This window comes from Aegilops tauschii, chromosome 1, assembly GCF_002575655.3.
Source record: "Aegilops tauschii subsp. strangulata cultivar AL8/78 chromosome 1, Aet v6.0, whole genome shotgun sequence".
NCBI lineage: Eukaryota > Viridiplantae > Streptophyta > Magnoliopsida > Poales > Poaceae > Aegilops > Aegilops tauschii.
Genome location: NC_053035.3, coordinates 235,339,525 through 235,352,267, shown reverse-complemented (window position 1 = coordinate 235,352,267; position 12,743 = coordinate 235,339,525). Strand labels below are relative to the sequence as shown.

Below are 12,743 nucleotides of genomic sequence, written 5' to 3'. Positions count from 1 at the left end.
CATCCAAACAGTGTAGGCATACTCTGGTATGTTTTTTGTGTATTTTTGTTGCTTTTGTTGTGTGATAGTTCTTCCCAAATCACAACAAGTTTTACTTTATGATGCTTTGTGATTTATGGCCAGTTGCTCTATTCTGGTTCGAAGTTGCTCTATCACTACTGACCTCTTTTTTGTGTTGCTTTTTCAGAAGTAGGATGATGCAGGTGATGTCTCTATTCTGTGGTTAAGAATAAAACGTTTGTAAAAAAGGTAGACTGAAGATCACTGGATATAAACCCATGAATTCAGTAAAACCAAATCAACTTTAGTTGGATATTACAGGAAAACAAATGCTCGTAACTGAAGCAACAAATTGTGCAAAGAAAAATCCTACTGCCCTCCCCCCCTCGAGCGCAGCTCGACGTCACACTGTGAGCAACTCCTACTACCCTCCCCCCAAACCTAGCAAAATCTACACAACTGTTCTAGCAAGATTGAAAAGCAACTGTCTCTAGCAAAAGAAATCCCACTATATTACGAAAACAAACAATGCAAAACTATTTTAGCAAAACCCCTCCTCTGATCCGCCGCCTCCACATCGATGCTCCGAGGGACCGGGATAAGGATAGCGGAAGGGATGTATCGGTGTGTTGTTCTTTTGGAAGGGAGCGACGTTTGCAGTTTGTCGGCTAGTGCCTTGGAACATCCAGAGAGCCCAGCTGCGTTTCTAAGTATTTGGGTAAAAAATATGCCATGCCCCCATGCAGGATCGAACTACAGACCTTCAGTTTACAAGACTGACGCTCTACCACTGAGCTATAGGGGCGAATTTGCCAGTATTACATGAAAAGTGTATTTGTTTATTTAAACCACGATGTTGATTATGTCTACTGATCGCCCTCGCGGTCTCGGCTCTTCTTTCTCCTTCCCTGCCCACCAGTCCACCGCCGCCGCCTCTCCCCCCATCCCCCTCTCCCACCTCCTCCGGCGTCGGCCAGCAAGCAGCCATGGCGAGCCCCGCGCGCATCGACGTGGATAAGCTGAGCGTGGAGCAGCTTAAGGCGCTCAAGGAGCAGACCGATCTGGAGGTCAATCTCCTCCAGGACAGCCTATCCAAGATCCGCACCGCCGCCACCCGCCTCGAGAACGCCACGGCCGCCCTCCACGAGCTCTCCCTCCGCCCCCAAGGCACGGCTCACCCAATCCTAACTCCCTCTTCTCCACAGCGTTCCATCTTCTTGGCCTTTCCACGGGGGTTTGGTTAACCTTTTCCTTTGCGGCTCGGCGTGTGCAGGGAAGAAGCTGCTCGTGCCGCTCACGGCGTCCCTCTATGTACCCGGCACGCTCGACGATTCCGAGAAGGTCCTCGTCGACGTTGGCACCGGCTACTACATTGAGGTATCTTGCACATCATTGGGTTTGTAATAGTTTACAGCACGTTAGTTTGTCCACTACTTCAGCGAATCTCTCAATATGGTGATACAAATTGGTCATGAGCTTATCAGCTTCTTTGGATATATATACGGAAAAAGGAACATAGTATTGGTCGGTTATTGGTGACATTTTGATACAGAGGAAACTCACACGATCAGCGACACAACGTCAAGTTGCCATGAAAGTTCCACTAGTTATTGCACCGAAATCATCCAAGCGCTGATTGGCCTGTCTTGTTCCATGTAAAGTTCAGCTTTGTTTGGTGAGTAGAAGTTAATCGTGAAGGTCTCCCAACTTGAACTCTGGCTGCCAGTGATTTGTGGCCCATCGGGTGCTTGGTGAATGAGACATAGTTTAGAACTTGCTCTGTTGCTCATGAGATGCATATTTTCCTGGCCTGTAATTTAGGTCACTCCTTTAGAACCAAGTGAGCGGCGCAGTACCCTAAGTAAACCATATTTATACTCAAATGATACATCTTATTTATTTATTTATTTTATCTGCCGCCTGTCGTATGATTCTTTTTTCTTGTGTGCAGAAAACTATGACTCAAGGAAAAGAATACTGTGAAAGGAAAATTAATTTGCTGAAGTCCAACTTCGATGAACTACTTGAGGTAATATTGACTGACTGGACCGCTCTTGTAGCTACTCATTTTAGCACAACTGGAGGACAAATGCTTTAGCCTGTATTTTGTTAAAATTCTAACTGAATGTGAGTAGAAACACTGAAGATACTGAAGTTCATAAAGCCATTTTGAGCTTGAGTAACTTCTATTTGAGTGAGGTAGACATGGTCCCATGATGAAACTTTTAGGAGAAATGTTTTCATTCATCTATGCTTGTGCGCTGTAAGCTTGTAACATGCAGACCTTTTGGTTTGGTCGAATTTATCTTATATGCTCAGGTCTTGACTTGTGTTGACATACCGACAGCATTCTTTATAAAAGTTAAATCTGTGTTGCCAGTTGCCTCCAGATTAACCTTAGGCACTATGTCACTGACCAAGTTGATGGGAAGTATAATTCAGTGCCTTCAAATATGATTAGTGTTAGTGCAACTGCTCATCATATTCGTATCAGTTCTTACAAAAAAAAACTATCAGTATCGTAATAAAAATCAGGGCTTCGGGTTTCTCTGATTTAAGTTGTAGAATACATGGAGCAATATCTAGGGACGCCATTATTGGCATAGAATGCACCTGGTCACAATAGGTAGCATTTCCAATGCTTTGTTATTCCTTTTAAGCATGCTACGAATATGACATTGTCTACCAGTTTACATTAGTTATGCATATTTTGGTCAATCACAAGGTGTGAAATGTGCAATAGTCTGGTGGAATGTAGTACACAACTTCGGGGCTAGCAGCACAAAGCACCAATGTCATTTCGCCAGAAGCTTTTATCATTTGCAGTTGGTGTTACTCTGTTAGCAAACTCCTTTTTATTGTGGCGAATTTTTATCTGGTGATTCTCTGGTACGAACCTAGTATTTGATTGTCAGTCGTAATGATAGCCACATAAATTGCTAACTACCATCTCTATTTGGAAGGCACAACTTATATTGAGCTACGCTGCGACTCGCATCCCCCTCCACTGAACTTAACACTCGGCGCTAAATATGATTATGTGTTATAATTCATGTGTCTGAGCTATTCCTCAACTGCAAGGCACATACCTAACCTGAATGTCGTACAACAACCCCCCTTGGCAGATGATCACTCTATTCTTCATGTGCAGATGGCGACCAAAAAGAAGAGCATAGCAGACGAAATGGGCATGTTTCTGCAAGCCAAGCTGAGGCAGGCATCACCGAGCTCGAGTTCGTGAGAGTGGAGTGTGTGCCCTGTCCCTTGCTTTGTTGGAGTGCTGGGGTGGTTCGCTCGCTCTCAGCCCTCAGGGAACATAGGACGTTCTTTAGCTGTTTTAGCCGTGTGTGCAAGGTTCTCTGAGATGATTTACTGAAACAGCCTGCTCTATCGTCAGACTTCATCCTCGAGTAATTTGGAACTCGGTATCGAACGTGTGGGTCTTGGATGCACAATCTGCAATTTAATGGCTTTGACAATCAATTATGACTGTTGCATTTTGATGACTGGATGCTTGGTTTTGCTTTCGCATACTGTTGTTGATCTTCCTGGTACTTGTTGAAGCCGTCATATGGTGTAAAAAGTACTTCTACTCGTGCATGCATTTGCGACCATGTGTACCACTAAGTTGGGAATGTTAAAGCAAAAATCCCTGGTTATTATGTTTACAAATACAGTGTGAGGAAGAACCACATCGACACAAATTCTTTCCATGGATCGTCTATAGGGGCAGATTAAACACCAAGGACAATATGACAACTAAAACCTCCAGTCAAACCCATCATGATTTGCCCAGCGCTGGAGTCCATCCATCATACCCCGCAGAAATGCTCAGTGGTTTTGAGGATGTTAAATGTCCATTGTGGATGGTTAGGCCCCCAGCCCACCAAGGATTTGACGCTTTGGTGTCTCCGTCGATAGCGAGGCGCCATGATGACCTCGCCTGTGTCTGTGTGTTCTCAAAAAAGAACTCCAGTCAAGCAACAGTAAACAAGAAGGATCCTCCCCAATTTGCTTTGTAGCATATGCCCTTAAATTTTGGCATGCTCGCAGCTCGCAATGGCAAGATATTGAGTGACACTAATGCTGCACGCTCGAATCTGCTGAACAATATCTCTACTGAGCTGCGTACATGGGCGTCTTGTGTACCCAATCAAGAACACAGACATCCTGTTTGTTCTGGGTGGACAAGCTGGCTGCTTAGCCACAGCTCTTACATTCCTCTGCTTCTATATCCTTTCTGTCTTCCTCTTACCAGCAAGCTTCAGGCTTGATTGGAAACAAACCTTATAAACTTCCACTTCCAGCGCAGGGAAGGAATGCCACATCTTATACCAGTATAAAAATCACGTAAAGTTCTATGATACGTTACATTCTAAAACACGTAAGCATAATCAAAATGATATACACATGAAGGCTGACAGCTTGTTCATAGTAACATAAAAGGTTCACAGACTACTCAACAGTAAAGAAAACATGAAGGTTCAAGGCTCGTTCGTTCAACTGATACAGAGAGAATTCAAACTAGTAGATAAAAATCACAACACATCCTAGCGGTCATTCACAGCTCGGAAGCGAGATATGATGGCATCGTCCTTCACCTGCTCAAAGGTTTCACGCTCAAGACACGTAACCAAGCAATCATTCGTGCATTGCTCCGATAGCTTGTTTACCGCCTTATTGTTCACGTAATTCACTGAAGACAGGTCCCTCTCATCACTTGCAGTCGCTACAGGAAGGATTAGCACCAATCTGAGAAGCCTGTAGACAATGTGATAAACACGGTCCTTCCTTGTTTCAACAAGCTTGATAGAAAGCCCCGCAAGAGTCTTCACTTCTCTAAACCTTTCGTCTTGACACAGATCATCAACGAAGTTTGAAAGTTGGAAGGGAAGATGCAACAACTCAGACTGAAAAATCCTCGGGATAAAAGTGGGCAAGCTTAACCAGCTTTTCCTCATCATAAGCAGCAAATGAGTCGGCGGGATTGAATGCTGCCATGCAAATCAGTAACTCCGTGTTGACCTCATCAAACATGCCATCAAGTTCTCGAAGTTGACTATCAATTACATCCAAAAACATATCAACGTGGTAGTAATGAAGATTCGTGGCCTTTTCGTAGAACTTTGGAGATCTCCCGATCGGGTCATACAAACCATCCATGTCCACAAGTTCGATGTCATGTTTCACACAAAAAGAGGTGACCTTCTGAAGAAAACTTTCCCATTCACCATCTTCCCGCAGTAACTGCAACCGTTTCTTTGTCGCGCTAACAAGATCGATAGCATTAACAATATCTTGATCCCTCTTTTGCAAAGCACTGCATAAGCCATCTGTATACTCAAATATAGTTTGCAGCAAGTGTGCTATAAAGACAAACTCAAATGTCTCGAATGCATAAGACACCTCTTGAGCTCGTAGTGATTTTATGCCATTATGCTCATCCCCAATCATACAGAGAATTTCCCAAATTGCAGGATATAAAGAGATAACATGCATCACATTTTCATAGCGGGATCCCCGAGGAGTATCACAAGGTGTTCCCAGGCTCTCTCGATCAAGACCATATTCAGCTTCAGTTTCTTTCAGTTCAAATGTTTCGATGATATACTCAGCTTGAGCTACTCCAAGCATTCTTATCTTTTCACAGCACATCACAAGAAAATCCATCAAATATTGAAGGTGATAAAAGAACCAACCACCATGAACATTCTGCTTAGCAACAGCAACCATATTTACCTGAAGTTGATGGGCAAAGCAATGGACATAATAAGCAGAAGGGGACTCGTCCACAATTATTTTCTTCAAAGCATTATGATAACCCTTCATGGCACAAGCACCATCATATCCCAGCCCACGGACCCTAGAAAAGCTCAAAGAGTGTGCCGTAAGCAGATTCTGAATTGCTGTTTTAATTGTCAAAGGGGTAGTGTCTTCAACTCCGACGATGCCGAGGAACCTTTCCACGGCCATTCCTTTTGTACCAACATAACGCAGGCAAAGGGCCAATTGTTCCTGTTGTTCCATATCGCGAGATTCATAAACAAGCACCGCGAAATAACCATCACCAAGGTCTTCAATGATGAGCCTAGTAGTTTCTTGGGCACAAGCGTTGATGAGTTGCTCCTGTGCCTTTTGGTCCAACAGCTCGCTGCTTCTCGGAGCATCCTTCAGACCCACCCTTTTAACTCCTTCAACACTCTCTGCCAGCCAATCCACAAGCTCAAGAAAATTCCCTGCATTACCTTCATTTTCAAGATGTCCATGGACTGGCAAGCCTTGCTGCAAGATGAACCTCAGGCACTGGACTGAAGTTTTCAAACGGGACAGATATAGAGCCTCGGCCTCGGCCTGCAACTGTTTAGCGTTTGAAGCAATGGACTCGTCGTCACCAGATTCATCATCCTTCGGTACCACCTGCAGCCCATCTGATGGGGAAGGGTTGCCTTGGTTCCGAGACCGGCTTTCAACTCCAATCGGTGCGGGTTTCGGCGTCGAGGTGGAGGCAATCTTGCTTTTCTTGGAAGCTCTATCCCACAACGTTTTCAAATCCATGTTTTTCTTCATTTCTCACAGTCCCGCTGAACCTCTAAATCTTTGATACCTACACGAAATAAAGTGGCAAGAAAAGAGAGCAATCACCTCACCAGCTGATGGTTTGAACATTCACAAGTTCTACTCCGATTAGAAACTGGGAACTGGAAGCTAGATTGGGGAACTCACGGCACGGCCGAGGCGGGATTGGGGATTTGGCGAGTGGCGTCCGGTGGCCGCACCCGCAATGCTTCCCGCCGGCTGACTGGCTGGCTGTGTGGACGGTCGCGCCGCGCCACCGAGTCCGTCGTCGGGGGCGAGTAGCCGGCGGCGCGCGACGTGCTACAGTTGGAGGGAAGCCGTCGGAATGGCTTTGCGGTTTGCGCCGCCTGCTCGTCTCGCGCCCAGGGGCTCGTTCAGGCCAGGCCGAGCGAGCAGCGGAACATCAGGGGTGCGGCCCATTCTTTAGAAAGAGGCCTAGTTTGCTTAATACTTCTACATTTTGCTGAGTTGGGCATCTCCTCTCAAACCGGACACCGCATACGTCCACGGGCGAGGGGACCAGTCTGTGGATACGGATGCGGGAGCCGACCATCCAAAACTATCCGCATACGTTTCAAACCAGCTTTCAACAAACCGGACGAATTACATGCAAAGCAGGCGATTTTCATCTAAATCACAACACATTCATTACATTTTCGTCATTTTTAATTAAAAAAAGCGACCAAACCTAAACCTAGCATATGGCGGCGGCCGTCCCCCTTGTTCCCTTTCGACGATCATCGGGCTCAGCTCGCCGTCTCCATGAGCGGCGGCAATAAGACCCGTGCAGTGAAGGTGTGGTCGCCGGCGAGGAAGAGTAGAACATGAGAGACGGGCGGCTCACTTGGGACTCGAGGCCCCGCCATCTCCCATGCCCTACTCATCCTCGTCGGAGTCTGCGACCTGCCCGTCGTCAATGGACATGAGGTCCACAATGGACATGAAGGGGATGGCATGCTCGTCAACCCACCGGGGTGGCCAAAAGTTGTTTGGCGGCGCATAGGACGCGCAGCTGGCGTTGTTCCGTTCGCGATCGCCAGCGCAGCCAACGCGTCTGTCTGCATCGCCAAAGCATCCAGCTGCGCCACCTATACGTTGCGAGCCATGGCTTGTCTGCGGGTGGCCTTGTAGAGCGCCTGCCGCTCGGTGAGAAGTTGGGTTTCACTGTGACCATGGCCGCCACGGCTTCCTCGGTCGCACGCTCACTGTAGATCTAGCCCTCCGTCAGCTGGTGCTTCTCAGGGAGGAACATGTTGTATCGCTGCTCCTCCTGCACCTGTCGGAACACCGGCATAGGCATCGGCGCTGACTTCTCCTCCGCCATGGCGATGTAGAAGTGCACCTGCGTTTGCTCCATCATCAAGCCGGCATGCACTAGCGTGGGCTGCGGCATGGAGTCATCGTCGGAGTCGGTCTCCATCGTGGGGTCATCGTCGGAGAGCTGGCAAACATGTCGGCATCTACCTGCCTGGCACGGCGGCTCTACCAGGCGGCCGCAAGGGCTGCCACCTCGTGCTTCTGCTCCGTTGAGAGGCTCTCCCACAACGCGTTTCCGCTCACGGTCATGGTGGATGTGGTGTACGGGAGGAGCAGATGAGTTGTGGTGTGGTGTGAGTCGGGTGTCTCCTCCTTCAAATAGCGGATGCCGGTGAGGCCAAGCGTCTGGACGCGTCACTGAGGAGTATCGAAGTTGGTTTCTCCGTCGGCGAGTCTGTTTAATGACGACAGACAGGCGGGCGGATATTGAACGAGCATGGTTGTTAGGGCATATTTCTCCCTAAGTGGTTTTGGTGATTGTTGACAATGCGTTCGCGGACTAATCGTGTGCATTGAGCATTTCAGACTATCAAGCATATGGCACAAGATGATTCGTGCCCCTCGGAGTTTCAAGTGAAGACGGTTTTCTTTCCTGCATCTCTTTTTGGTGGACTTGAGCCGTAGGGAAAACCATACTATCAAGAGGGGGTCCGCTTCGAAAAGGTTTGGGTGGAATCAACACGTACACACTCATATTGCACCCATCACCACTTTCCGCTTCCTTGGAGTTGTCCATATTTTGTGCTGAAGAAGTGGTGAAGAGCTGCAAGCGGTAGTACCGCGGGCAACAGCGGTAGTACCGTTGCTAGTCCCGCTCGTAGTACCGCTCGTGGCCAGGGTCTCGACTTTTCGTGTCGGGTTCTACGGTAGTACCTCTGGGTCTCTACCATGCCACCTTTTTGACCCTGGAGGACAAGCGAAAGTAGGAGCTGAAGGAAATATGCCCTAGAGGCAATAATAAAGTTTTTATTTATATTTCCTTGTATTATGGTAAATGTTTATTATTCATGCTAGAATTGTATTAACCGGAAACTTGATACATGTGTGAATACATAGACAAAACACAGTGTCCCTAGTATGCCTCTACTAGACTAGCTCGTTAATCAAAGATGGTTAAGTTTCCTAACCATAGACATGTGTTGTCATTTCATGAATGAGATCACGTCATTAGGAGAATTATGTGATGGACAAGACCCATCCGTTAGCTTAGCATAATGATCGTTAAGTTTTATTGCTATTGCTTTCTTCATGACTTATGTATATTCCTTTGACTATGAGATTATGCAACTCCCGAATATCGGAGGAATACCTTGTGTGCTATCAAACGTCACAACGTAACTGGGTGATTATAAAGATGCTCTACACGTATCTCCGAAAGTGTTTGTTGGGTTGGTGATGTCTACTACGCAACCTTCCTCTTGTAGACGTTGTTGGGCCTCCAAGTGCAGAGGTTTGTAGGACAGTAGCAAATTCCCCTCAAGTGGATGACCTAAGGTTTATCAATCCGTGGGAGGCGTAGGATGAAGATGGTCTCTCTCAAGCAACCCCGCAACCAAATAACAAAGAGTCTCTTGTGTCCCCAACACACCCAATACAATGGTAATTTGTATAGGTGCACTAGTTCGGCGAAGAGATGGTGATACAAGTGCAATATGGATGGTAGATATAGGTTTTTGTAATCTGAAAATATAAAAACAGCAAGGAAACTAATGATAAAAGTGAGCACGAATGCTATTGCAATGCTAGGAAACAAGGCCTAGGGTTCATACTTTCACTAGTGCAAGTTCTCTCAACAATAATAACATAATTGGATCATATAACTATCCCTCAACATGCAACAAAGAGTCACTAATAGTGGAGAACAAACGAAGAGATTATGGTAGGGTACGAAACCACCTCAAAGTTATTCTTTCCAATCAATCCGTTGGGCTATTCCTATAAGTGTCACAAACAGCCCTAGAGTTCGTACTAGAATAACACCTTAAGACACAAATCAACCAAAACCCTAATGTCACCTAGATACTCCAATGTCACCTCAAGTATCTGTGGGTATGATTATACGATATGCATCACACAATCTCAGATTCATCTATTCAACCAACACATAGAACCTCAAAGAGTGCCCCAAAGTTTCTACCGGAGAATCAAGACGAAAACGTGTGCCAACCCCTATGCATAGGTTCATGGGCAGAACCCACAAGTTGATCACCAAAACATACATCAAGTGAATCACGTGATATCCCATTGTCACCACAGATACACACGGCAAGACATACATCAAGTGTTCTCAAATCATTAAAGACTCAATCCGATAAGATTACTTCAAAGGGAAAACTCAATCCATTACAAGAGAGTAGAGGGGGAGAAGCAACATAAGATCCAACTATAATAGCAAAACTCGCGATACATCAAGATCGTGCCAAATCAAGAACACGAGAAGAGAGATCAAACACATAGCTACTGGTACATACCCTCAGCCCCGAGGGTGAACTACTCCCTCCTCATCATGGAGAGCGCCGGGATGATGAAGATGGCCACCGGTGAGGGTTCCCCCTCCGGCAGGGTGCCGGAACAGGGTCCCGATTGGTTTTTGGTGGCTACAGAGGCTTGCGGCGGCGGAACTCCCGATCTATTATGTTCCCCGATGGTTTTAGGGTATATTGATATATATAGGAGGAAGAAATACGTCAGGGGAGCCACGAGGGGCCCACGAGGGTGGAGGGTGCGCCCTACGGGGGTGGGCGCGCCCCCTACCTCGTGGCTCCCTCGTTTCTTTCCTGATGTGTACTCCAAGTCTATCAAGTTGCTTTCCTTCCAAAAATAACTTCTCCAGAAGGTTTCATTCCGTTTCGACTCCGTTTGATATTCCTTTTCTTCGAAACACTGAACCAAGGAAAAAAACAGGAACTGGCACTGGGCTCTGGGTCAATAGGTTAGTCCCAAAAAATAATATAAAAGTGCATAGTAAAGCCCATAAAACATCCAAGATGGATAATATAATAGCATGAATACTTCATAAATTATAGATACGTTGGAGATGTATCGGTTGGCATAGATCGAGATTAGGATTTGTCACTCCGAGTATCGGAGAGGTATCTCTGGGCCCTCTCAGTAATGCACATCATGATAAGCCTTGCAAGCAATGTGATTAATGAGTTAGTTGCGGGGTGATGTATTACGGAACGAGTAAAGAGACTTGCCGGTAACGAGATTGAACTAGGTATGAAGATACCGACGATCGAATCTCGGGCAAGTAACATACCGATGACAAAGGGAATGACGAATGTTGTCATTATGGTTTGACCGATAAAGATCTTCGCGGAATATGTAGGAACCAATATGAGCATCCAGGTTCCGCTATTGGTTATTGACCGGAGAGGTGTCTCGGTCATGTCTACATAGTTCTCGAACCCGTAGAGTCCGCACGCTTAACGTTTGGTGACGATTTGTATTATGAGTTATGTGTTTTGGTGACCGAAGATTGTTCAGAGTCCCAGATGAGATCACGGACATGACGAGGAGTCTCGAAATGGTCAAGAGGTAAAGATTGATATATTGGATGACAATATTCGGACACCGGAAGTGTTTCAGAATGTATCGGGTACATATCGGAGTACCGGGGGGTTACCGGAACCCCCCGGGGGAAGATATGGGCCATATGGGCGATAGGAGGGAGGCAAGCCAGCCCACAAGGGGTGGCGCCCCCCCCCCCACACACACAAGGGAGGAGTCCGAATTGGACAAGGGGAGGGGGCAGCGCCCCCTTTCCTTCTCCTTCTCTCTCTCCTTGCCCCTTTTCCCTTTCGGTAAAAGGAAAGAGGGGGGGGGGGCGAACTGGAGTAGGAGCCCAAGTGGGACTCCTCCCACTTGGGGCGCGCCTAGGCCGGCCTCCTCCCCTCTCCCTCCTTTATATACGGGGGTGGGAGCGCCTCTAAAACACATCAGTTGTTCCAAGCCATGTGCGGCGTCCACCTCCACAGTTTGCTCCTCCGGTCATATTGTCGTAGTGCTTAGGCGAAGCCCTGTGCGGATCACTTCACCATCACCGTTACCACGCTGTCGTGTTGACGAAACTCTCCCTCAACACTTTGCTAGATCAAGAGTTCGAGGGACGTCATCGAGCTGAACGTGTGCAGAACTCGGAGGTGTCGTACGTTTGGTACTTGATCGGTTGAATCGAGAAGATGTTCGACTACATCAACCGCATTAAGTAAACGCTTCCGCTTTCAGTCTACAAGGGTACGTGGACACACTCTCCCCTCTCGTTGCTATGCATCTCCTAGATAGATCTTGCGTGATCGTGGGATTTTTTTTGAAATTGCATGCTACGTTCCCCTATAGTGGCATCCGAGCCAGGTCTATGCGTAGATGATATGCACGAGTAGAACACAAAGAGTTGTGGGCGATCATAGTCATACTGCTTACCACCAACGTCTTATTTTGATTCGGCGGTATTGTTGGATGAGGAGGCCCAGACCAACCTTACATGACCACGTTCATGAGACCGGTTCCACTGACAGACATGCAACTTGTTTTGCATAAAGGTGGCTGGCAGGTGTCTGTTTCTCCTACTTTAGTTGAATCGAATTTGACTACGACCGGTCTTTGTTGAAGGTTAAAACATCAAACTTGATGAAACATCGTTGTGGTTTTGATGCGTAGGTAAGAACGGTTCTTACTAGAAGCCCGTAGCAGCCACGTAAAACTTGCAACAACAAAGTAGAGGACGTCTAACTTGTTTTTGCAGGGCATGTTGTGATGTGATATGGTCAAGACATGATGTGATATACGTTGATGTATGAGATGATCATTTTTTGTAAAATTTATCGGCAACTGGCAGGAGCCTTATG

General features: G+C 46.7%; 2 protein-coding genes and 1 non-coding gene across 3 annotated transcripts; 1 reads left to right on the top strand and 2 right to left on the bottom strand.

Moving 5' to 3' along the window:
• Positions 1-733: 733 nt before the first annotated feature.
• Positions 734-805, bottom strand: TRNAT-UGU (transfer RNA threonine (anticodon UGU)). The gene has a single exon. It is a non-coding gene; the product is annotated as a tRNA-Thr (tRNA).
• Positions 806-864: 59 nt separating this feature from the next.
• On the top strand, positions 865-3,506 carry LOC109772939 (prefoldin subunit 5). The gene is made up of 4 exons (XM_020331653.4): positions 865-1,167; positions 1,274-1,377; positions 1,952-2,029; positions 3,152-3,506. Exons 1-4 carry the CDS (start codon positions 987-989, stop codon positions 3,239-3,241), a joined length of 453 nt encoding a protein of 150 aa, XP_020187242.1. The 5' UTR covers positions 865-986; the 3' UTR covers positions 3,242-3,506.
• Positions 3,507-4,405: 899 nt separating this feature from the next.
• LOC109772938 (uncharacterized) lies at positions 4,406-6,994 on the bottom strand. The gene is made up of 2 exons (XM_020331651.4): positions 6,724-6,994; positions 4,406-6,604 (listed from the first exon to the last, which is right to left on the bottom strand). The coding sequence occupies exon 2, from the start codon at positions 6,565-6,567 to the stop codon at positions 4,906-4,908; it is 1,662 nt and encodes a 553-aa protein (XP_020187240.1). The 5' UTR covers positions 6,568-6,604; positions 6,724-6,994; the 3' UTR covers positions 4,406-4,905.
• Positions 6,995-12,743: the final 5,749 nt, after the last annotated feature.